Here is a 24,480-nt window from a genome sequence, read left to right as displayed (position 1 = left end):
TATATGTTTTGAATAAGAAGGAACAAAAGAATTCTCTTTGTACTGATTGTGGAATGGGAAGAAATGAATCAGGAAATCCGAAGGAGGCTGTGCAATTGTTGGCAGCCTCCCCAAAACAAGCTCATATTGATTATTGAAGTGAGGAGGGTGAAGTATTAATTCCTGTGCCTGGAAGAACTAGAAGACATAAACAGTAATTCAGGCTGTTGGTCCTGATGGCAATCCTGTGTTTGTACACGTACCTTTGACTACTTCGGATTGGTTGAATTGGAAGCAGGCAGTGGGATCTTATGAGAATAATCCTGAAGGCATGTCGCTGCATGAAGCTTCGTCCAGCTTCACGAGGGCCTGTGGGCAAGCACACAGAGAGCAGGTGAGCGTGGGTGCAGAGGCCACGGCCAGCCTTGTCCTCCCCCACTGCCGCTGGTATCTGTCTTAAGAGGGCTGCCAGAGTGGAAGGGGGCAAAGAAGTGCTACCGGGGGAGGCCGAGCGCTCCACAGGGCCTGTTGGCACTAGAGTGCTAGGGGAGCCAAGCAAAGCGGGCAACCGGCAAGAAAAAGTGTGTCGTCCCCTGAGCTGCTTCATTCTCACGCCACACCACACCTCACCACACAGCAGCTTTTACACCTGAGACTTCAGAAAGGCTCCAATGCAGGTGCGGGGAAACTGCCTGTTGAGCAGTCTCAAAGTCTCCCTGATCATTTGCTCAGCCAGCTTCATGCATTGCATACGGCAGCAAACCTGCTCAGGAAAAGAGAAACACTCTGATCTGCTCTCGTTGCCCAAGAGACTGCAGGAACGTGTCGGTGGCTGGAGATGCCAGGGATATCCCCTGCAATTGGGGAAGGCATCCAGCTCCATCTCCCAGGAGATCCCTCCAGGCCTCCCCGTCTCTTTACCTCCCCTTTGAGGCTGAAGAAGGTGGCCTCGTCAAAGTGGGCTATCACCCTCACTTTCTTCTTTAAGAAGTTCCTCAGGACCTCTGCTTCGTTCAGCTTCACGAGGGCCTGTGCACAAGCACACAGAGAGCAGGTGAGCATGGGTGCAGAGCCCTCAGCCAGCCTTGTCCTCCCCCACTGCCGCTGGCATCTGCCTTAAGAAGGCCTGTTTCTCCCCTGGTGCTGCCCGCTCACACACTGTCACACCAGCTCAGAGCACAGGCACCAGGGATCCTTCCGACCGCCTCCCTGCTAATGCCCCTCGTGCTAAGGGCACGGTGGCCTGTGTCTCTTGCCGCAGAAGAGGCAAACCGGAGGAAAAAGTCAGGGTCCGACCCCAGCATTGCCCTTCCAAGGCCTTCTTAAGGCATGTCCTATTGCAACGGCAAAGGTGCCCTGCCCAGAGCCAGGCGACCGAGAGGACTCCATGCACAGTGGGGACTGGCAAGCGCGGCAACTCACCGTGTAGCTGTCGGAGACATGCAGGTAGGCAGCCAGACACTCCAGAAGATAGTAAAAGGCTCTGGCAGCATCGCCTGTTGCCAGGTAGTGGTGAGCCAAAGGCACAAGCACCGATTCCACGATGGCTTTGCATTCACTTAAGTACGCACTGTGGTGCTTCCCGTCGGTCGTGCTGGGCAGCTCAGTTATCTGTTTGCCCTTTGCCAGAACTCGCTCGGCCACACTAGTTAGAGGAGAGTTCCCAGGGGAAGAAGAGAGCAAAGAAGACACAGGCATCACCTAGGCTGCTCTTTCTCCCCACAGAGACGGCATCCAAAGCCCTTTGTTGCAAGCAGAGCACGAGGCCACGGGCAGGCGTGACTCCTACAGGTGCTCCTTAGGCAGCGGGAGCAAGACCATCTGGGCTTTCTCTCACCTCCCACAGGCAAACCACCCGACTCCCTGCGGTGGCTTTGCCCCTGCAGATTTTGCAGCGCTACCCTGGAGGAACTGGAAAGCAAGGCCTGCTCCAGTGTAGCGGGAAGATCCCCTGAGCCCACAGTCTTCCTCACGCACTCGCTCATTCCGTGGCCATCTCCTCCCAGCTCCCGCCCCACAGAAAGCCTCTTCCCTACAGTGGAGTCACCACCGGCAGCCAAATGCCCGCACTTCCTTTGTATCCAGTGGAGTCCCTGAGCCCACTGCCTTCATAAAGAACAAAAACCTTGCCTGCTTAGCCAAAATCCTCTTCCATGAAAGCTTCTGTGCTGCAGCGTCTTCAAAGAAAAGGGGGGGTTAGACACCTCCTGTCATTCCCCAGGGTAGGAGCTGCTCTCCCTCTCCCCGTGGGCTTGCAAGGACCCTTGCAAGGGTCCTGACACCAGGAGGAAAGGCTTGGGCTGGTTGGAGCACACCATTCACACAGCGGTGACCTCAGCACGAGGTCAGAGACAGCCTCTCTCCAATGCCCCTTCCAGGGTGCGGAACAAGGCACCAGGCACTGCCAGATGCAGCGTGGGACACAAACTTCCCACAGACAGGGAGCCCCCCGGGCCCAGAAATGGCAATGTGGGCTATGTTCCCTGCGATAAGCTTCCATATGGTTTAAAAGAATGATAGTCACCTATGGATTCATAGAGATTTTATTTGAGCTGAATTTTGTGTTAAAGAAATGGAAAGAGTTGAAAATGAACTTCAGGGTGACGTTGCTGATGCTGATTTATCAAAACCTACGTATCTGTAATACTAATGTAGTTTTTCAGGTAATCCAGTGATTTCGGAAAATCCAGAACGTGAGTTAAATTACAGCATGTCGGACTTTTGATACCATGTTAATGAATGGAAGCAGGATATTAAGATTGAATTTGAAAAAGGAAAGGGTGTTTGGATTAGGGAAATGGAAGATTCTGGGGAATGATTCTAAAAATTGGCGTTGGCGTACTGATGAGACCCAGCAACCTGGATTGACTAAGCAAAGAGGACCATGTGATCGATTCTTCTGGGGAATGCAGGTCAGTTCCGTTTGGAAGACTGCAGAACAAGGAGAATGGCACGGTATGCAGTCTCCTCCGTGGTATATTGATTGGCCAGGGAATCAGTCAAAAGAGAATAAGAGAAATTAATTTGCCTTCTAATTTGACGGCAGAAATATACGAGAGGCAATAGAAATAGGACAGTTGAACAAGATCTTACATGGATTTGGGTTTTCCCTGATGGGAAGTAACCCAGGAAACCTTCTGCTGTTCAAGTAGCATTGTTGATACGCAGGGCATTCCTGTCAAGAGAGGGATGAACTGTAGGACTGGTCAGCAAACCGAGAAAAGCACTTGGAACTGTCAAGATCAGAGGAGAAGTAGGTAAAAGGTAATTTTGGCAGGGGGAGGTGGTGAGCACAGGACTCCTTGAGCGCCTACACAAATGATACCACCTACTCAAAAGAGAACAATGGAAGAAGACAGTGTCTGTGCACTAATTTACATAGGAAGCGAAGAAATCTCAACCAATCATTAAACAGGATGAAAATGCATATGTATTAATTGTTTGAATGTGTAATAATCAATGTATAAAAGTGGAGATTTTTGAAAGTATGATGTGCTCCTGTTTGGACGAGCACCCCATTTCTGTGCTTTAATGGAATAAACTTGGAAATACCTCTGCTCTGGGTGTTACTGGCTTGCACACTGGGTAAAGAACCCAGATTTGGGACCGGGGAGGGAGAAGAGGAGCTTTGGCCTCTGCAGGACGTGGCAGGGCTGGCTGGTAGCCCTCCTCCCCTTCACAGTCCTGCCCTTGGCAGCGCTCATGGTTCTCTGGTAGTCCGCTGCCTGGCCCCCGGAGCCCGCTGATGGGAGCGTGGAGCCCAGTGGAGGGGGGCTGTTTGTGACCCAGGGTTCCCAGCCCGGGGAGATTTCCTTGCCACACGAGAGGTTGCACAGCTCTTGTGCCAATCCCAGGAGGCACAGCACCTCCTGCTGACTGGCTGCCATTGGCCCCAGCCCTGGGAGAGTGGTGGCACTCAGGCACAGCGCTTCGGCACGACCTACAAGGTGGTGATGTAGCTGCGGGAGGCTTGATGTCTGCTCAGCCACGGTCTCTCTGATGGCCTCCGCTCTGGCACCTGGCAGCTGCAGGGCAGCCTGCGTGTATGCCCTGGCCTCCCTTTCCCTTGGGAACCCCCGTCTGCCGCCAGGGATGAGAGGCCTGGCTCCACGTGCTGGAGCTCTGGCACCGCCCAGGGAATGGGGCAGCTTGGGAGCTGCTGTCTCTGCCGGAGACAGGCTCCCCTCCTGGTGGCAGGTACTGTGCGGATGGAGGGCTGGGAGAGCTGGAGGGCTGCGCTGTCAGAGGTGGGGCAGCTGGGGGCTTGGGGAGGGAGCAAGGGAGCAAGAAGGGAGTGAGCTTCATGGGAAGATGGCAACAAGCTGTGTAGCTGCAGAGGGAAGGACCAGGGCTAGCAAAGAGCTCTCTGCGCCGGAGGCAGCTGGTCCCTGATACAGGGGAAGCAGCTGCAAAGCGAGCAAGAGGTCGCTGCCTGAGCCTCCCTGCGGCCCTGTCCTCAGCGGAATGGGGTGGCGCTGGCCGCCTCCGAGGCAGGGGCTCAGTGCCGAGGAGGGAGCCTGGGTAACGGTAGCAGCTGGGTAGCAGGCGGTGACACACGGAGGATGTCCCTGCCAGCTGATTGTGACACGGGAGGTCAGCGGCTGGGTAAGCGATGACCTAGCCAGGAAGCCACTGCCAGGTGATTGTGACCACCCCCGTGAGGGCGGAGGGCCAGTCGTCCCGCACAAGGGCCCAGGGCTCACTGTGTGGCTCGCACTGTGCAGTGAGGTGCTCGTCCTCCTGCCAGCTGGGCCTGGCCGTCTTCTCTGGAGGAAGCCTGTGTGCCACAGGGCGCTGACGATGGCTTCTGCCTGGGAGAGGACCTACTGCCACTCAGACCTGCAGAAAGCAGCAGCTCTCCTCCCCGCTCTCCTTGGTGACGGCTTCCTTGTGAGAAGTGCCACTCAGACTGTGCACGGAGTGCTGCTCTTTGCGGATATCTCAGGTGGGGTGAGCAGCGAGGAGCAACCACGGACGCACAGGCCCTTTGGAGGCCTGCCCCTGCCCCTCAGACAGAGTGGCCATCTTGTCACTGCTGAAGTCTTCTGCTGGGACGCCCACAGAGCGCATGATGGGTTATCTTGGGCGGTCAACCACTGCTGCCAGCAGCACCGAGCCGGGCATGGGAAGGTGTCACCTACAGGCTCTCGGGCTGGACAGCGTGGAACTGGCTGCCAGGTCCTTTGGCCCACATTGGCGTTTCCTGATTTCTAGGTGTCCCCCTTACAGGTTTCACTGCTTTGACAGAGAAATTCATTGAGAGGAGCGGCGCCCACAGAGGCACTGCTGAGCTGGCGCAAACCCTCAATTCCTACCTGTGTGACATTTTGGAGGGTAAGTGTCATGCTGCAGGACTCTCTGGCGTGGGGCTGTGGGGCGGCTCAGGGAAAGTGCAGGCAGACGGGCTGGGCAGCCCTGTCCTGCCTCCTTGCAAGGTCTGGGGCTTTCTGTGAGGACCAGGGAGAACAGCCAGGGTCTACTGGTGGCTCAGGAGCAGTGCGGGTCCCATCTGCTCCCCACTGTGGCTGAGGAGGCACCCGCTTTCTCAGCAGCCCCCTCTGTGCCTCTAGCATGAGCAGCCGGCTCAGTGCTGCCTTAGGGCCCAGAGCAGGCTGTGGGCATCCAGCAAGTGCCAGCACGCGAGGGACCTGAGGATGCTGTCTCAGACATGTCTTTGTGTGTGTGTGTGTGTGTGTGAGCCCCCCACGAGCCCCTTTTCAGAGGGAAAACCTTGACCCTTCTGAGCTGAGCGTGAGCACATTGTAGCCACCCCTTTGGCAGCGCTTGTAGAGCAAAGCAGGAGAGTCCTCAAAGATGATGAAGGGTCTGGAGCATGTCTGCTGTGAGGAAAGGCTGAGAGAGCTGGGACTGTGTAGCCTTGCGAAGAGAAGGCTCATGGGGGATCTGAGTAATGTTCCTAAAACCTGAAGGGAGGCTGCAAAGAGGCCAGAGCCAGGCTCTTCCCGGTGGTGCCCAGTGTCTGGACCAGAGGCCACGCCATGGGCATGCACTGAAACACAGGAGGTTCCCCCTTTAAGTCAGGAAACACTTCCTGACTGTGAGGGTGACTGAGCACTGGTGCAGGTTGCCCAGGGAGGTTGTGGAGTCTCCCTCCTTAGAGCTCCTCCAAAACGATCTAGCCACTGTCCTGGGCAGCTGGCTCTGTGCCGCCCTTCTTGAGCAGCGGTGTCGAAACAGATGGACCCCAGAGGTCCCTTCTAGCCTCCACCTTTGCGAGATTTGGGGGCATCTTGAGGCCCTGCCTCCCTGCCTGCTCTGCGGGTACCAGGGCTGTGGCCACTGTGAGCCTGGGAGAGAGGCCGGAGTGGTGCTTTCCTGAGCTGTGCCCCATGGTACACCCTGGCCTGGCTGCTCCTCTCCGGGCAGAGGGGCGTGGTCTGTGGGTTCTGGAAGAAGTAGTTCCACCTAACTTTCCCTTTCCTTCCCTCTGTCCACAGAGATCCTGATTTTTGGAGGAGACATCCTGAAGTTTGCTGGTATGTTCTTTGGACGACAATGCCCACGTGCACTGATCTGCTGCCTTTGCCTCTTGTGGCAGCCACCCACAAGCCCATCTTCCTCCGCACGTGGGCTGATTTCTGCTGTCCCTGCCACTGAGCAGGGACACCTGCCACCTGTGTCAGCAGAGCCTTTGCCTTCCCGTCCCTTTCCCAGGAGATGCTGTGCTGGTGCTGTGGAGAACAGCACCCCAGGAGCTGGCTAAGACCATCAGCCTGGTGCTGCAATGTACCCAGCAGATCCGGAAGAAGTATGGGAAGCGTAACACGGACGTGGGTCAGACGGTCCAACTGAAGATAGGTATGGGCGCTGGGCCAGATGCAGATCCATGGCACTCTCTCGTGCAACAGGGTGCTTCTCACCAGCAGGGAACACGGGAATCCCTACTGGGGCGAGTGCCAAAGGAAAGCATCTCGTGGGAGCATTGAAGGGGCAAACGGTAGTCAGAGCGGGTACTGCTGTGTTTGCGTGCGTCTGTGTCTGCAGATGCAGAGGCAGCTTAAAGGTAGAGCGGGTGTCAGATCAAGGATTAGGGTCTTTGAATGTGTGTTTTAGCACAGATGTCTGCGGGAGGTGATTATTGTATTTTCATTTTTTCAGGTGGGGGTAGCTTTGCATCCTTTCCCCTGCTGGGTTCTCCCCTGCCTTTCACAAAGAGCAAAGGGGCGCTGCTTTGCGTACGGCTGTGAGAAGGGCTTTGGCAGGCTGTGGTGTTTTCTCAAGCAGACAGCTACAACTCACCTGCATGTAGAGGGAGCAGGCGGTGATCAAGCCCACTGGTTTGCTGGTCTTCTGGCACAGGCAGCTGGGTGAGACGCCCAGCACTCTCAACATGTTGTGTATGTCGACTGCCTTTGTCTATTTCGAGACAGGCATTTCAGGGAGCTGTGTCCATATCCCCCCGCGTGGGACGGAGGGTGCTGTTGCTCTCCATACTGCCCGTCTCCCTGCTGGGCCTCCGATTAGCTTCTGAACAGCTGAGGTGCTGGGGGCTGTAGAGTTGCAAATGTTCCCTGTGTCAGTTCTGCTTCTCCCTCGCTCCCTCACCAGGGATCACTGCAGGGCCCATGAGCCTCATCGTTTTCGGCAACGAGAGTCAGCAGTACTTCTGCATTGGTGGCCATTCCCTGGCTGAAGTCCGTGAGGCTGAACAGCTTGCAGGTGCAGGTGATGTTATCCTCTCCGCCACCTCCTGGGAGCGTTGTGAGCAGCACCGGCTCAGGAAAAGGCGTCTGTCAGGCGAAAGAGCTGTGAAGGTAGGCACATGGGACGGCCTCTTGAGCCATTCTGAGGAGCCGGCCCTGGCCATGAAGGAGGGAGATGTCAGAAGGCCGAGGAGCTGAATGGGGAGAGTTGTAGCTTGGAAAGCGGGCAGGCAGCTGAAGCTCTAGTCCTTCCATCTCAGGGAAAACTGTGGGCTGTGCTTGCTTGGTTTGAGGGGTCGGGAGGCATGGGAAGGGTTTTTGCCAACATGGGCAATGTCCTCTGTGGGACATGGAGCTGTTGTTGACATCTGGGGGATGCTTGGATAATGCCTGCCCAGCTCCGGTACTCCTGAGGAAGACCGCTGTCCCATCCATCCAGGCAGGCTTGTTCTCCCCTTTTCCAGGCAGCAAGGGTGGAGGGCAGGCTCTGTCCCCTGGGACTCCTGGGGAGGCCAGTGGCAGTGCTTTCATTCTGTGTGTCTTCAGGTTACGGGCATGGATGAGATGCCTTGGTCAGAATGCCAAGATGTTTTACACAACCTTGTGCAAGACCCAATGAGCCACCGCTCGGAAAGGGGAGGTGAGTGCCCGCTTCACCTTGTTCTGTGAAATGCCAGACAGGTTGGGCCTGGCTGCTTCAGGGGCCAGAGAGGGACCACCTCCTCCCTCTTCCCCCTTTCAGTTAGCACTCCTGCTTTTGGGCCTCCTGTGCATCAGCTGGGGCAGTGGCTGCTGCTGCCTCCTCCTTCCAGGGGACAGCTCGTCCCTGAGCATCTGGAGGTGGCAGCATGAGCAAAGGCAGAAGACGCTTTCTCCCCCGTTTCTTGTGCCATCCCCCGCTTTGCAACAGCTCGTAGTCCCATCCTCCCAGGGACCACCTGCATTTTCTCTCCTCAGGCACCATGAGTCCTGCTCTTGTCTTGCCTGATGATCCTAATGCGGAGGAGGTGCTTAGGAAGTACATCCCAGAAGTTGCTCTCAGGAAGGTACGGCAAGGCCACCGCTGCTGGGGGCTGCATTTTTGGAGGGCATAAGTGGTGCACTGCAGAGACGGAGTTCTCACGGGAACAGAGAAAGAAAAGAAAACGCACCCTGAGACGACAAGGCGGGGGGACAGAGCTGAGGGCCACCTGTGCTGCACCATTGTTGGCTTTGTCCTCAGAGAGACATGGGTGGCGGGAGGCGGACTTGTCTTTTCCGTGGGTGTGGTTCTGGGTGTGCTGGGGCCATGAGGGTGGGATAAAGGGGAGATTCCACTGAAGTCCCTAGAGCATCCCCGAGGGTCTCCCCTCATGCCTGTACCTGTCCCAAGATGGGGTGTTAGCGGAGCACCTTTCTCTCCTTTGTCGTTAGTGTTATGATTTGGTAACTGCCTGCCGGCGGTTGGGCAGCCTGCCTGCCATTTGCACCGAGAGGAGGATTTAGCCCTTCCTCTGCAGTCCCTGCTATTGCCAGGACGCCTGCTCTCCCTCGCTGTCTGGGGTGGGCAGTAAGACCCCAGGAGAGCAGGCTGGTGAAGCCATCGTGCTCTTGCCTTCCAGCTTGATGACAGAGTGCCACTGGACCTGTTCTCTGAGCTACGGCCTGTCACCATCCTCTTCATCCAGCTGCAGCTTCGTGCAGATATCAAAATAGCTTCTCTCGCCGAGACCCTCAACAATGCCAGCAGGATGATGCTGGAAATCCTCTATCCTCACAATGGCGAGATCAACAAAGTCCTCCTGTGTGATAAAGTGAGTGTGGGGGAACAATCATCTCCCCCAGCCCTGAGAAGGTGGCCAGTGAGAAGGAGGGAGGGACTCCCTCTTCGGCATATTAGCAAGATGTGCTGCATCTGTCCTTGGCAGGGCTGCACCTTCCTCTGTGTGTTTGGACTCGCTGGAAAAAAGCTGCCCTACGAGAGCACTCACGCCTTGCAGAGTGCTATTCAGATCCTCAACTCATGCTCCACCATGCTCGATGAAACAGAGTGAGTGTGTGGTGGGGGTGGGGGGCTGCATGCTGCCTGGGACGGTGCAAGTGGGCTCACCGGAAAGAGACGTGTCTTCTAGCTTGCCCTCCCTTGTCCCTGGAGGAAGGAGGCAGTGCCCGCAGAGGCGGCAGGCAACCCCTGGGCTTAGCCCATGGCAGCCAGGCGGAGTCCCTGCAAGCACAGCTTGCTGGCCACGGCGCTGGAACAAGCCCTCGCAAGGGCAAGAGGCTCCTTGGCGCCAGAGGCAGGCCCTTCTGGGCGACTGGCCCATGAACAGGGATGGGGCCCAGCCTCCTGGTCTCAAGCTGCTGTCATGGCAGGCGGTGACCTTGTGGGCGCCGCCTTCCCTCCCTCTCTGCTCAGGAGAGGGCTGTGGCCCTGCATGTGCTCTGCCCCTGTCCCTTGTCCCTTGCAACCCGTGGATGTTGCGCCCTGAGTCTCCACGTCCCCGAGACCCATGCTTGCAGGGCAGGGCAGCTGATGGCCCAGGAGAGGGCCCAGGGCAGGTGCGGGAAGGGATGTGTCTGGGAGGGCAGGACTGCGCCTGGGGCGCTGCTGAAGGCCCACTCTTTCCCTGTGTGCCAGGGCAGTGTCTGTGGCAGTTACCAGCGGGACGGTGTTCTGCGGAATCATCGGCCACCCTCTGAGGCATGAATACACAGGTAGGAGGCGTGTGTCTGAGGCGCGGCAGGCTGGCGTGGGCCTGCTTAAGCACAGCAGTCTGGAAGAGGAAGGTGGGCTGGGAGAGGGCTTGCCCAGCAGTCGGTCAGCAACGCCCCGGTGGCGCCGGTCCAGGCCCAGGGCGGGAGAATGGGCTCTGTGGGCGGCTGCTCCCCTGGGTTCTGCTGAGCCTGCGGGGGGGCTGGCCTGTGCTGGAGGTGAGGCAGCCATGGGCCTGGAAGGGTGTGGCAGGGCTGGTGGCACAGTTCCATCAAGGCGTGCTCCCTGTCTCTAACACGTGCTCTCTCTCTGGCAGTCATCGGCCAGAAGGTGAACTTGGCAGCCCGGATGATGGTGCACTACCCTGGGCTGGTGTCCTGTGATGCAGCTACCTACGCCGCCTCTGGGCTGCCCCCTTACTACTTCAAGGAGCTGCCGGAGCGAGAGATGAAAGGCATTCGCCAGCCTGGCACTGTCTATCAATATGTGGGCATGACCAAGGAGAGGTGAGTGTCCTCTGAGAGGGCTGCATGAGGGGGTGGTGGCACCAAGGGTGGTGCAGCCTTGGCCAGCAAAGGGCAGTTCTGCAGAGAGAGACCAAGCTGGTCTCCCTTCCCTGTGGCTGAGATGGTCGGCAGCTCTGGCGTGGCAGGCGTTTTGCCTCTCTCCCCCGCTGTCTTCTGCTGCTGAGAGAGCGGGAAGGGAAAGCACAGGATTGGGGAAGGTTTGTCTCTCTTGGCAGACGCAAGCTGGCCTTGCAGGCTCTGTCCAGATGGCTTTTGCCTGGGCTTTCCACGCTGTGCTTGTCCACCTTGTGCCCTGGTAATGCTGACCCAAAGAGGCGCTCGTCCCAGCTGCTTCCGAGCAGGCAGCTTTGCGCCACTCTGATCCCCACGGGGAAACGTGGACCATCGGGACACCCTTCCTCATGTCTTTCTGCTGAAATCTCAGTTCTTCCTCTGGGGCAGGATTTGGCCCCTGGTGGTTTTGGCCAACGTGGTAAAGCTGTCTGTTAGCCAAGAGCACACCTCTGCTTCTTTCACGTGCCTCCAAGTTCTCTGGGTTTGGCCTCTGGTGAGGGACTCTTGAGATGTTCTCCTGTCCCGCCATGGCCGTTGGGCTTCTTTATGCTTGAAGCTGTCCTAGCGTGTCAGCTTGAACTTTGGCTGGTTGGAGTGTGCACAGGATAACACGCTGCTGGAAAGAAAAGCAGGTACCCGAGAAGCACATCCGTCGCCACCAGGCAAGGCTACTTCTCTGTGTCCCCTGGCTCCTCACCAGCTAACTGACTTGTGTTTTGTTTTCCCCTGCTTCTAGCATATTTGGCATGGGCCTTTCCAAGAAGAGATCAGAGTACGTCCCCTTGCTGGGTAGGTGGAGAACGCCTTGCTCTTCTGAACCCCTGGTTCTTCCTCTTGGTAACTTTTAGTGCCCCGCTGGAAAGAGAGAGGCTTTGACCAGGGATGGTGTTGCCTGCAGCGGCCCTAAGCACGTGCCGCCTGTCTTGGTCCCTACTCGGTTGATCTCTTATGGGTGGAAAGCAAGGTGAGGCGCCTGGTGCTCCTTGCCATGCTCCAGACCTGGTACAAAGGATGCTTTCAACTGTGGCATTGATCCCCATCTTTGGGATCAGGAAAGAGATTTCCTTGTGCCAGACTGACGGAGAGTTTTGGCGGTGGGTTCTCCCCCTTTGACTCCTCAGCGTTCCTTTCTTAGCAGCACCTGAGCGTAGTCATGGAAGTGTCAGGACACAAGAGATGCCTTTAATCACTCAGTGTCTTGCCCGATGTTTTGGGTGCTGTTATGGGTTAATCCCGGCAGGCAGCTCCGCCCCACAGAGCCGCTGGCTCCCCACAGTGGGATGGGGAAGAGAGTCGGAATGGTAAAAGTGAGAACAGTGGCGGGGGGGGGGAAGCTGCCGTGGAGGGTGCCCACAAAAGGCACGTCTTTTCAGCAGGCCCCAGCAGCTCATTTTCTTGCTTGTGTTCACAGGTCGGAAGCAGGAGATGGACCTCTTTGTCAGCTGCTTGAAAGCCTACAGGGACTTAGGAGAAAGGAACATCCTGGCATTTGAGGGCACGGCGGGCTCCGGCAAGAGCCGCTTGCTTACGGAACTGGCCTATTTAGGCCAGGATGCTGGTCACAGGTACAGCTTTTCGACCTGTAGCTTTGGGACACTACCCCTGCCCGTCCCCTGACAGCCATGGAACACTGCAGCCCCTCTGCCAGTGCCCCTGGCCCTGGGACTGCAGCCTCCCGAGGAAGCCTCCTGGAGACACTCCCTAGGAGCGCCTGCGTGCTCTGCTCCCGCCTCTGCCTCTTTGGGGAGTTGGAGGTGGCTTCTTGAGCCACAGCTTTTCCTCCTGCACCTCTGGGCCAGGCGCTGAGGGAAGGAAAGAGCCCCTGCTCAGTGCTTTTCATCTGAGGGCAGACCCAACGGACAGCAGGGTGGCCTGTCTCAGAAGGCCTGCTTGCCCTCTGCCTGTTTCCCAGAAGGAGCATGTGGGCAGCAAAGCCTTCCTGGGCTCTGGCAGGCAGACTGCTAGGGTCGGGAGCCCAAAGGCAAACTCACACTTGCTCCATCCTTGCCTCTTAGCCCCATGAGTTCCTCTGCAGGGGCCATGTAGCGAGAGCTGGGCCGGCGCTGCGGAGACACAGGGTCTGGGCCCGGCTCTCCCAGTGGCTTGGCAGCAACTGGCCCTCTCTGCCCTTTCTCGTGGGAGGAGTGAAAAGCTTGGCCTTCTCTGGGAAGCGCTTTGAGCTGGGTGGCTGAAGAGCTCGCTGCAAAGGGCATCTCCACCCCTTTTGTCTCAGAAGGGTCGGGCCGTGTGGCATCTCAGTGCCTTTTGCTTTTGCACGGCAGGGTGGTTGCCATGGAACTGCTCGAGGTCAACGTGAGGCAGCCCTTCTCTGCCATCCGCACGCTGATGGCCAGGGCCCTGGGCCTCCAGGACTGCGACTCCTGCAGTGAGAGGCAGTGCGTGCTGAAGACCAAGCTCCAAGGGACAATCGAAGAGAGCAGCTATTGCCTCCTCAATGACATTTTCCTTGTCGAGGTGAGAGCCAGAGGCCTGTCTGGCTCGGGAGAAGGTCTTCTCCTGAGCTTTGCTTGGTCTCTGACGTTGCGTGGGAAGGCTGCCTTATCTCAGGGGTGGGAATCGTGGGGGTGATGGCACACCTTTCCCATTGCTGAGCCCGGGGGGCTCCCCGTCTGTGGGGAGTTTGTGTCCCACGCTGTCCCTGGCAGTGCTTGGTACCTTGTTCTGCACCCTGGAAGTGGCATTGGAGAGAGGCTGTCTCTGACCTCGTGCTGAGATCACCACTGCAGGAGTGGTGTGCTCCAGCCAGCCCAAGATTCCCACAGCCAGAGACGCATCTCTTCATCCCACCCGCACGCCCCAGCTCTGCCAGAGACCCTCAGCAGAGGGCCTTTGCTTTGGGCTCCAGGAGGAGTCCCCACCGTGGCTTCCTGCCCCTCTTGGGGAGAGGCTCGGTGCTGAGGCCAGCAGAGGCGGTGCGCTCTGCAGTCTTGCATGGTGGGTGGATGTGCCAAGGCTGGAGCGACGTTTCTCCCTGACTCTGCTTTTCCGTTTCGGACTCCAGTTTCCCGTTTCGGACAAGGTTCGCGAGATGCGTGCAAATCAAAGAAAAATGGAATTGCACTCGACTTGGGCCAAAGTGCTGGAGAAGGTGAGCATTTCTCCTTCCCTCCTCCTGCACCAGAGAAGGAAAACAAGCTTGTAGGCTGCGGGCTCTGTACCACAGCAGTGTGAGCAGGCGGGAGGACCACGTGCCTGAGTCATGGCCCTTTTGGGCCTGAGAAAGTCCTCAACGCCACGCCCCTCCGCAGCCCCACAAACACACCCAATAACTATCCTCCTGTAAAGCGTGCCCTGGAGGAGGAACAATGTCTTCTGCGTCTCCTTTGCCCAAGCTCCCTCCTTCTGCAGGGCAAGTGATGTTAGGTGTGACCCTCAAGTCTCAAAGAAATGAGGAGTCGGTAAGCTTCTGAGCAGGGAAGGGCTTGGGGAGAGACTTGAGAGCATCCTCTCAAGAGACAGAGGCTAAATCTCCTCCCCCGGAAGACACCTGAGGATCCAGCAGATTCCTCTCAGAACAACCAATTTCTTTCAGACCATTGGAGGAGAATTTGGCATATTTGTCATCGACAATGCCCATTTCATCGACCGTGCCTCCTGGAGCATCCTGTCACCCGTGCTCAGAAACGTCTCCCTCTTCATGGTCATGAGCTTAGCTCCGGGCTACGCCACAACAGAGAGGTTTTGCAAAGCCGCAGCAGACAACACAACGTCCCAGAAAGTCACCTATCTGCACCTGGATGAGCTGAAAGCTTCATCTGTGGTGCAGAAAGTCTGCCAGGACCTTGGAGTGGTCAGCATCCCCAGGGAGCTAGCGAGGTAAGTTGGAGGCAGGTGAGCTCTTCCCGAGGGCTTGAACCTCTGCAGAGCACGGTGGGGGACGAGTCCCCCAGGAGAGGGAGCGCAGGGCCGCGAGAAGCATCACTGACTCTAGCCAGTAGCGCACGTGGGTTGCTAGTTATGCCTCATGCTGGCAGGGGTGAGCTGAGAGTGGGCGACTCCCTAGACACCGAGCGTGGGAGGTGTCAGCCCTTCGCTGTTGCGCAGGGAGGAAGGGAGGCAGAGTCCCGGGGGCAGAGGTCCACCCTGCTGCCAGAGGGGATCTAGGCTCCTGAGGAGAGGACAGGCAGGGCTCGCTGCTCTGTGCTTTGGGCATTGTCCGCAATTCTTTTCCCACGGACTTGAGTGAAGGCTGGAGGCTCAGGGGGCCCAAAAGGCCCGGCCAGCGGGAGGACCGTCCCTTTCCAAAGGGAGGTGTAGCTGTGACGACGGTGCGGGCTACCCTGTTCTGCCTGAGTGACTCGCCACCCACCTGAATTGTGTTTCTCCTTCCTTTCCTTGTGCTGGTCACTGCTTGGTCTGCTCCTGTGCAGCTTCCTGATCCAAAGAAGCTCGGGGATCCCATATTACTGCGAGGAGCTGCTGCGCTGCCTTTGCTGCAACAACATGCTCCTGTTCCACACCCAGGGGCAGGGTGAAAAAGCAAAGGACAACTGGGAGAGCCTGATCAGTAAGCACCTTTGCTGCGCCTACCGAGTCGCTGTGGCGCCTTCTCCGCGGCACAGTCTTGCTCCACCGTTCCCCCATGGATCTGGGCAGAGTCGGATCTTGCAGCAGGGCTGAACTTGGTCTGGTGGAGGCGTGGGCTCCTGCATGCCTTGCTGTTGGCACAGCCAAAGCAGGGGCTAGCGAGTTCTGGTGTTTTGGAGGGGCCTAAATTCTTGGGGCAGAGCTTGTGTGGCTCAAACACAGGGGAAATTGTTCCAGAGCACATGCGTTTCTGGTGTTCCTTAGGCATTCTAATGGGTGCGTAATTCACCTTGGCCAAAGGCCAGCTCATCTAAGAACAAACCCTAGCTTGAGGTGAGGGACAGGCCCAGGGCACTTGAATCCAAAAGCATAAAGCCCCACAAGGGTGCTGGTAACAGAAGAAAAGGGTGGTAATGCCATCCGAGAGAGCAATGCCAGCAGAGTGCTTTGGCCTTGGGAAGAGCCAGGGTCGACGCTACATTTTGCATTCTCATCGGCAATTTCCCTGGCTGTGGAGGGAGCGCTGGTGAAGGCAGCAGTGCTGCCACTTTCTGTGCCCGAGCATTCGGTCGCCCCCGGGGAATTCTGGAAGCTTTGACCGGAGGACTGTTTGGGAAAGGTGTTCTGAAGGCAGAACACCTTTGGGAGGGCTGTGCAAAGAAACTCTTGCAGTGGAAACTGCTTTTCTCTGCTTAATGACCACGTTCAGCGCAGGCAGGTCAGTGCGCCTGCACTGGACCATGTAAGGTGGGACTGGTCCCATCTCAGATGAATTCTGAAATGTTTGCAAGCTGCAAGTGACTTTGCAAAATGTCTTACTCGTGCTCTCCTGCTCCACCCAGCATCTGCAGTCGAGGCTTCATCCCTCGCAGCAGCTTTGATCTGCAGCGCAGAGAATGATGGCAGGGTCTGCATCATGAGACCAGACGTGAACCTGGAGAATACTATGCTGCCCGCCACCGTGAAAGGTGAGGGGCCGAGCGCCGGTCTGCCGGCTCGTGGCTGAGCGGGGCATCTTCGCGGGCCATCGGCTAGAGGGAGGCTGGGCATGTGTGCGCTGCAGAGTCCCCCTCTCAGCGCGGGGGCTCTGCTGGGAAGGTGGCTCCTGTCCAAGCAGAAACGGGCCTGGGGCTGCGGGCAGCCGCTTCCCTGTCATGGCTGTGGACCAGCTGTGAGCCTGCTGGCTGCTTTCCATCAGCAGGTAGGAGAGAAAAGGGTATTGGTGCAACACTGAAGGGGCTCCCTTTTCTCACAGAAACAAATCCTTTGCTGGGAAAAATCTTTGACTTGCCTCTGTCTCAACTTTGAAGGTGGCCTCTACTTTGCTATTCTCCTTTTAAGTTCCCCAGCTAACGCTGGTCTCAAGGCCCTTCATTCAAAGCAAATCCATTGGGGTTTTTTTGGTGGATGGGCATGGAAATCCCTCCGTAGCCAGGGGAGCTGGATGGGGGAGCTGTCGATGAGTGTCCCTCCTCTCTAGCCATAGCCATTTGTACGACCCTTGAAGAACTGTCATGCTAAAGTATTCCTCCTAATCACTCATTTTGTCAAAAAAAAGAAAACCAAGCAAGCCAAAAGAAAGGACTAGTATTGCCTGGGCAAGTTAAGTTCTGAGTCCACCTGTGAGGTGGGGAAAGTTCTCTGTGTGCTCCGTTGGGCAAAAACCTACTCCAGATCTGGTAGGGCGCATGATGGGATGCAGGTACCTGCTGGGTCCTGCCCTCCCCACCCTTGGTGGGAGAGCGTTCCTTTGAGCATTTTCCCCAGGCCTTGTGGCCTGCGATTCCAACGGGAGTGGAGCCATATGGAAGAGGCCAACCCTGGCTTGAGATTGCCCAGCAGGTGCAGTCCCGAGGAGAGGAGGCCAAAGTCTACCCTGTTTCATGTGTTGAAACTTTGCAGCCTCTCCAGCCTCAGCGTGGGGAACAGGCCAGAGAGACGTGTTGCTTCTTTTTGACAGAGCTTGCGCTGATTCAGCTGGATCGGTTAAAGCCACTGAAGCGGACAGTTTTGAAGTTTGCGGCTGTCATCGGGCCAGTGTTTACCACCCAGCTGCTGCGGCACATCCTTCCTGCTGGCCTCAGGTACCGGATGATTTTCTTGCTGGACATGCTGGTGAGCGACAACATCCTCAAGTGGCTGAAAAACACAGAGGTGCCAGAAGATGTGCAGGATCCTTCCGAGAGGCCAGCCACCCCTCAGCAGGCCCACAGCGGTACGTGGTAGCAGTAAGGTGGACAAGGGAGCTGCCGGCTCTGTCCTGGTGGGGCTCCGTGGCATATGGTGAGCTTCCCGCCCTGTGATGGGTGGCTGGAGCTCAGGCAGGCATGGCTGTTTGGGACGGGCTGTGCAAAGACCTCACAAGTCCATCTCAAAGCACACTAGCTTTGCACTGGAGGGCAGCTCCCACCAGCCGTCCCAAGTGCCTCTGCTGCCCTGCCTGCAAGCACTTGCTGCTTGTAGCGCAGGTATGGGAGGGCGTGTGGAGTCCCTCACATCTTCACCCAGCCACCTGCAGCATCCAGATCAAAGATGCCCTCCGGAGTGCCCCGGGGCTTTGACAGGCTTTTAGCCAGGTTTGATTCTGCTGTGGCGCAGAGGGAAGCTCAGGAGGGTGGGACTGCCTTGCCAAGAGCAGGGAGAAAGCGCTGGCCGGGGCTTGCTTTAGCTGGTGGCAACATGCCCAGCTCCTGCCTGGAGCGCAGCTGAGCACTGTGTGCCCAGGGCTGTGCTAGCATGAGCGAGGCAAGCTGGGCCCTTTCTCCCTGTGCTGCAAGGCTTGGTGTGCAGCAGCGCTGCTTCGTGGCCAAGGACACACAGCAGGGCAAGACTTTTGTGCTCTGGCAGGGATGGCCCCAAGGCTGGGCTCCTGCGCAGTCTGATGCAAAGGCCCTTTGCCTTGCAGGTGTGCAGAGGCCCTCTGCAAGCACGAGGACCATGGAGCGGCAGTCTGGCGTCCTGGCCTTCTGTGTCCTGCTGCTGCGGGAGGCTGCCTATGAGCTGTGGCCTGAGAGACAGCGGGTCGACTTGCACCGCAAGTGTACTGTATTCCTGGAGCGGCATGCACACAAATGCAAGAGCTGCAACCAAGGGGACTTTGTTGCCTTCCACCGCTTGGCCGTCCCCAGCACCCAGGAGGGAGAGAGCCGTCAGGACCCCGCTGACATGGGCGACTCGCACAGCTGGGAGGCCTTGGTGCTCGCCGGAGAAGAGCTGAGGAGGGATAGGACCCACACCACCAGGGGTATGCTGCGCAGCACGGGCCCTGCAGGAGCCCAGGGGTGTGTGCTGGGGATCGGGTGGGAGTAGGTCTGCTAGGGATGAGCCCAAGAGCTGAGGACAAGCACTGCAGAATTTCCTCAATGTGTCAGGAGCCTTGCAAGGGTCCTTGCAAGCCTGCTGGGAGAGGGGGAGCAGCTCTGACCCTGGGCAACGTGAGGAGGTGTCTAACCCCTGTTTTCTTTCCAGATGCTGCAGCAGAGCAGGACTTCATGGAGGAGAACTTTGGGTGAGCAGGCAAGGTTTTGGTTCTTTTTGAAGGCAGTGGGCTCAGGGTCTCCAGAGGAGACAAAGGAAGCGCTGGCATTTGGCTGCCGGTGGTACCTCTACTGTAGGGAAGAGGCTTTCTGTGGGGCGGGAGCTGGGAGGAGATGGCCACGGAATGAGCAAGTGCTTGAGGAAGGCTGTGGGCTCAGGGGATCTTCCCGCTACACTGGAGCAGGCCTTGCTTTCCAGTTCTTACAGAGTAGCGCTGCAAAATCTGCAGGGGCAAAGCCACCGCAGGGAGTCGGGTGGTTTGCCTGTGGGAGGTGAGAGAAAGCCCAGCTGGTCTTGCTCCCGCTGCCTAAGGAGCACCTGTAGGAGTCACGCCTGCCCGTGGCCTCGTGCTCTGCTTGCAACAAAGGGCTTTGGATGCCGTCTCTGTGGGGAGAAAGAGCAGCCTAGGTGATGCCTGTGTCTTCTTTGCTCTCTTCTTCCCCTGGGAACTCTCCTCTGACTAGTGTGGCCGAGCGAGTTCTGGCAAAGGGCGAACAGACAATTGAGCTGCCCAGCACGACCAACGGGAAGCACCACGGTGTGTGCTCATGTGAATGCAAAGCCATCGTGGAGTCGGTGCTTGTGCCTTTGGCTCGCCACTACCTGGCAATGGGTGATGCTGCCAGAGCCTTTTACTATCTTCTGGAGTGTGTGGCTGCCTACCTGCATGTCTCCAACAGCTACATGGTGAGTTGCCGCGCTTGCCAGTCCCCACTGTGCATGGAGTCCTCTCGGTCGCCTGGCTCTGGGCAGGGCACCTTTGCCGTTGCAATAGGACATGCCTCAAGAAGACCTTGGAAGGGCAATGCTGGGGTCGGACCCTGACTTTTTCCTCCAGTTTGCCTCTTCTGCAGCAAGAGACACAGGCCACCGTGCCCTTAGCACGAGGGGCATTAGCAGGGAGGCGGTCGGAAGGATCCCTGGTGCCTGTGCTCTGAGCCGGTGTGAGAGTGTGTGGGCGGGCGGCACAAGGGGAGAAACAGGCCCTCTTAAGACAGATGCCAGCGGCAGTGGGGGAGGACAAGGCTGGCTGAGGGCTCTGCACCCATGCTCACCTGCTCTCTGTGTGCTTGTGCACAGGCCCTCGTGAAGCTGAACGAAGCGGAGGTCCTGAGGAACTCCTTAAAGAAGAAAGCGAGGGTGATAGCCCGCTTTGACGAGGCCACCTTCTTCAGCCTCAAAGGGGAGGTAAAGAGACGGGGAGGCCTGGAGGGATCTCCTCGGAGACAGAGCTGGATGCCTTCCCCAATTGTAGGGGATATCCCTGGCATCTCCAGTCACCGACACACTCCTGCAGTCTCTCGGGCAACGAGAGCAGATCAGAGTGTTTCTCTTTTCCTGAGCAGGTTTGCTGTCGATTGCAATGCACGAAGCTGGCTGAGCAAATGATCAGAGAGGCTTTGAGCCTGCTCAACAGGCAGTTCCCCCGCACCTGCATCGGAGCCTTTCTGAAGTCTCAGGTGGAAAAGTTGCCATGGGACGCTTATGTTGCCAGAAGAGCCTCCTCCCTTCCGCAGGAGGACCGGTGAGAAGCAGAACTGAGAAGCCAGGGGAGGACAAGCTGATTCCTACCTGGTCCCTGGCACCCGGGCCCAGACCTGCCGAGACTTGAGGCCACACCTAACCTGATGCATAGCCTTTAGCAGGACCGAGGCCTCAGGCAGTGATGGACGGGTAGAAGAGGCACCGACTGAGCGCCACACTCCTTCCCGCCCTGCGCAGTCATGGGAACTAAGCCCACCTTTGGGTTGAAAGCAGCTTGCAGCTGGGGATGTGTCAGCCGGCACATGTGGCTGCGGCAGGGGGTTGGTGGTGGCTGGGAGCAGAGAGCTGTAAAGATGGAGTAGAGGCTGACGAGGGGCAGGGCTCTGGAGGCAGGTCCAGGGCACTGGGAAGGAGCAGTGGGTGGAGGTGAGGTGTGAGAACGAGGAAGCTCAGGGGACGACACTCCTTTTCTTGCGGTTGCCCGCTTTGCTTGGCTCCCCTAGCGCTCTAGTGCCAACAGGCGCTGTGGAGCGCTCAGCTTCCCCCGGCAGTGCGTCTTTGCCCCTGTTCCACTCTGGCAGCCCCTCCTTCGTCAGCTCCCTTTCCTGCGTGGAGATGCAACTGGCTTGTCCGTTGCACTGCTTTCCCCCGGCCCTGTCCGATGTAGCACTGTTCAGCAAGAGCCTGCAGCCCCAGCATTGTCTCGTGTGTTGCAGGAGGAAGAGGCTAGCCTGGCTGCTGCGGCAGAGCTGGTGCCTTTCCTTACTGGAGGACCTCTTCAGCCTGGAGGACACTTCCAGCGGACAGAGGGACTCCCGCCTGGCAGCGCGCATGAAGGCCAACACGGACAGCGCAGCCGACTTGTATCGGGCAGCAGACTCCAGCCTCGGATAGACTTGAAAGAGAAGGGTGCAAATGCAGTTCTGTCAATAAATAGTTCCTTTACTATGACATTGGTTGTCAGGCCTTTCCTTCTGAGGCTATTTTTTTGCTAATCTGCTGGAGAAAATCCAATGGTGCCCCTTATTTTCAAGGAGAGAGGACACAGCGTGGGGTACAAACACAGTAGTCGCTTGACCTAAGGTTCATTTCCGAGATTCTTCAATCAATCAGCCTAAGAGTAGCTGCCACTTGTCTCAAGCATGCGGGCCAACCTTTACTGACTTCATCCAATTACTTAGAAAAATACCACACAAGTTTCTTCCCAACTCCCTAATTTTGGAGTTAAGACTCCTAGCGCAACCTGCTGCCGTTCACGTATGTATAGTCTAAAAGGCTTTCTCAGATTTGGAAGTCCCAGAGCAGGAACTTCCATAAGCTTCCTTTTCATTTCATGGAAACCTTTTCTGCACTCAGGTGTCCACTCCAGAACGCCTTCAGGTCCTTTTATAGCAGCATATAGTGCTTTGGCCATGAGTCCAAAATGAGGGATCCATAGACGGCACCATCCGGCCATTCCTAAAAACCCTCCTAATTGTTTGGGTATTTTTTGATGTTGGCACTGCAATTCTACAAATGGCTCTTTGGCAGGTACATTAGCGATACAAAAGAAGGCGTCTTTGAAATCCCGTACTGTAACAGTCCATGTTCTAAAAAAGAATTTATTACAGGTTCTAATCCTTTTCTAGCCTCCAATTTAATGGGATACTGCTTCTTTTCTTTCTGGCTGAGCTGCCGGTTTCAATTCAGTCTTTACCGGAGTCATGTTCGTTGCTTGTCCAGGTATTTTTGATGCCCAATCAGAGGGATGACAGCATCCAGTACTGTCCTGGTTCCGGCAAGGATGGGGTTAATTTCCCCAAGGAGCCGGCAGGGGAGGCAAGCATGCCATACCACGTGACCCATGCCCAGGTATAAAAGGAGCTAGCCGGGGAGGGGGAGTCAGTCGCCACTCTGGGGTGGGTTGCGGTGGTGCGGGTCCGGTCGGTGCGCTTTGTCGGCGGTACTGTAATCGCCGCCTTATATTCCTTTACCGGTGTTATTGTTTTTCTTTCTTCTTCCTTTTGACTGTTCTGTTAAATGATAATATTTCAACCCACGAGTTCTTGCCCTTTTCTGCAGATTTTTCCCACGGCTGTGGGAGTCGTGCGAGTGGCTGCGTGGTTCTTTGTTGCTGGCTGAGGCCAAACCACGACAAGTACTTCTTCTGGAATATCCCGTTCTTCACTTTGACTTCTCTCAACTAACAACCCTATTTGTGCTTTACAAGCAGCCTCTGGAGGCATATGCAACTGAACAGAATGTGCCAAAAAATTTAGTTGTGCGTTTAATTTACACAACAAGTGTCTTCTGCACAATGGGAGTGGGCATTCTGGCATATAGAGAAGCTTACGATCTAATTGAGTATTTCCACTTGAACACTCCCTTGGCTGTAAAAATGGCCTTAAGGTCTTTTTCCCCGTTGTACCAACACCGCTTCTTTTAGTTTTACTGAAAGGTCCTTTACAAGCAGTCCCTACGGGGCTGGGAGAGCTGGAGGGCTGCGCTGTCAGAGGTGGGGCAGCTGGGGGCTTGGGGAGGGAGCAAGGGAGCAAGAAGGGAGCGAGCCTGCTGGGAAGATGGCCACAGGCTGTGTTAACCGCAGAGGGAAGGACCAGGGCTAGCAAAGAGCTCTCTGCGCCGGAGGCAGCTGGTCCCTGATACAGGGGAAGCAGCTGCAAAGCGAGCAAGAGGTCGCTGCCTGAGCCTCCCTGCGGCCCTGTCCTCAGCGGAGTGGGGTGGCGCTGGCCGCCTCCGAGGCAGGGGCTCAGCGTCGAGGAGGGAGCCTGGGTAACGGTGGCAGCTGGGCAGCAGGCGGTGACACACGGAGGATGTCCCTGCCAGCTGATTGTGACACGGGAGGTCAGCCGCCGGGTAAGCGATGACCTAGCCAGGAGGCCACTGCCAGGTGATTGTGACCCCCCCCGTAAGGGCAGAGGTCCAGTCGTCCCGCACAGGGGCCCCAGGCTCACTGTGCGGCTCGCACTGTGCAGTGAGGTGCTCGTCCTCCTGCCAGCTGGGCCTGGCCGTCTTCTCCAGAGGAAGCCTGTGTGCCACAGGGCGCTGACGATGGCTTCTGCCTGGGAGAGGACCTACCACCACTCAGAACTGCAGAAAACAGCAGCTCTCCTCCCAACTCTCCTTGGTGACAGCTCCCAGGGCAGAGGCAGTGCCACTCAGACTGTGCACGGAGTGCTGCTCTTTGCGGATATCTCAGGTGGGGTGAGCAGCGAGGAGCAACCACAGACACACAGGCACTTTGGAGGCCTGCCCCTGCCCCTCAGACAGAGTGGCCATCTTGTCATTGCTGAGGTCTTCTGCTGGGATGCCCACAAGGCACACGGTGTATTATCTTGGGCGGTCAACCTCAGCAGCACTGAGCCGGGCATGGGAAGGTGTCACCTACAGGCTCTCAGGCTGGACAGCGTGGAACTGGCTGCCAGGTCCTTTGGTCCACATTGGCGTTTCCTGATTTCTGGGTGTCCCCCTTACAGGTTTCACTGCTTTGACAGAGAAATTCATTGAGAGGAGCAGCACGCCCAGAGGCAATGATGAGCTGGTACAAACCCTCAATTCCTACCTGTGTGACATTTTGGAGGGTAAGAGCCATGCTGAAGGACTGTCTGGCGTGGGGCTGTGGGGCTGCTCAGGGAGGGTGCAGGCAGGCGGGCTGGGCAGCCTGGTCCTGCCTCCTTGCAAGGGCTGGGGCTTTCTGTGAGGACCAGGGAGAACAGCCAGGGTCTACTGGTGGCTCAGGAGCAGTGCAGGTCCCGTCTGCTCCCCACTGTGGCTGAGGAGGCACCCGCTTTCTCAGCAGCCCCCTCTGTGCCTCTAGCATGAGCAGCCGGCTCAGTGCTGACTTAGGGCCCAGAGCAGGCTGTGGGCATCCAGCAAGTGCCAGCATGCGAGGGACCTGAGGATGCTGTCTCTGACATGTCTTTGTGTGTGTGTGTGTGAGCCCCCCACGAGCCCCTTTTCAGAGGAAAAACCTTGACCCTTCCGAGCTGAGCGTGAG

At 57.2% G+C, this 24,480-nt stretch overlaps 1 protein-coding gene across 1 annotated transcript; it reads left to right on the top strand.

Annotated features, from left to right (window-relative positions):
• Positions 1-4,779: 4,779 nt before the first annotated feature.
• LOC309684501 (adenylate cyclase type 10-like) lies at positions 4,780-24,305 on the top strand (the record flags this gene model as incomplete). Its single annotated transcript, XM_082500401.1, has 28 exons — positions 4,780-4,924; positions 5,209-5,313; positions 6,438-6,476; positions 6,655-6,798; positions 7,549-7,754; positions 8,190-8,283; positions 8,601-8,689; positions 9,245-9,436; positions 9,551-9,672; positions 10,261-10,337; positions 10,652-10,841; positions 11,653-11,705; positions 12,328-12,481; positions 13,199-13,391; positions 13,939-14,025; positions 14,470-14,753; positions 15,308-15,444; positions 16,307-16,432; positions 17,425-17,679; positions 18,370-18,708; positions 18,933-18,972; positions 19,466-19,688; positions 20,082-20,189; positions 20,348-20,526; positions 21,203-21,349; positions 23,459-23,682; positions 23,960-24,064; positions 24,301-24,305. 28 exons carry the CDS (start codon positions 4,780-4,782, stop codon positions 24,303-24,305), a joined length of 4,062 nt encoding a protein of 1,353 aa, XP_082356527.1.
• Positions 24,306-24,480: the final 175 nt, after the last annotated feature.

The sequence above is a fragment of the Vanellus vanellus genome (assembly GCF_965231255.1).
Source record: "Vanellus vanellus genome assembly, contig: HAP1_SCAFFOLD_380, whole genome shotgun sequence".
Taxonomy (NCBI): domain Eukaryota; kingdom Metazoa; phylum Chordata; class Aves; order Charadriiformes; family Charadriidae; genus Vanellus; species Vanellus vanellus.
Note: the sequence above shows the minus strand (reverse complement) of the source record. Positions and strands in the feature narration are given on the sequence as shown.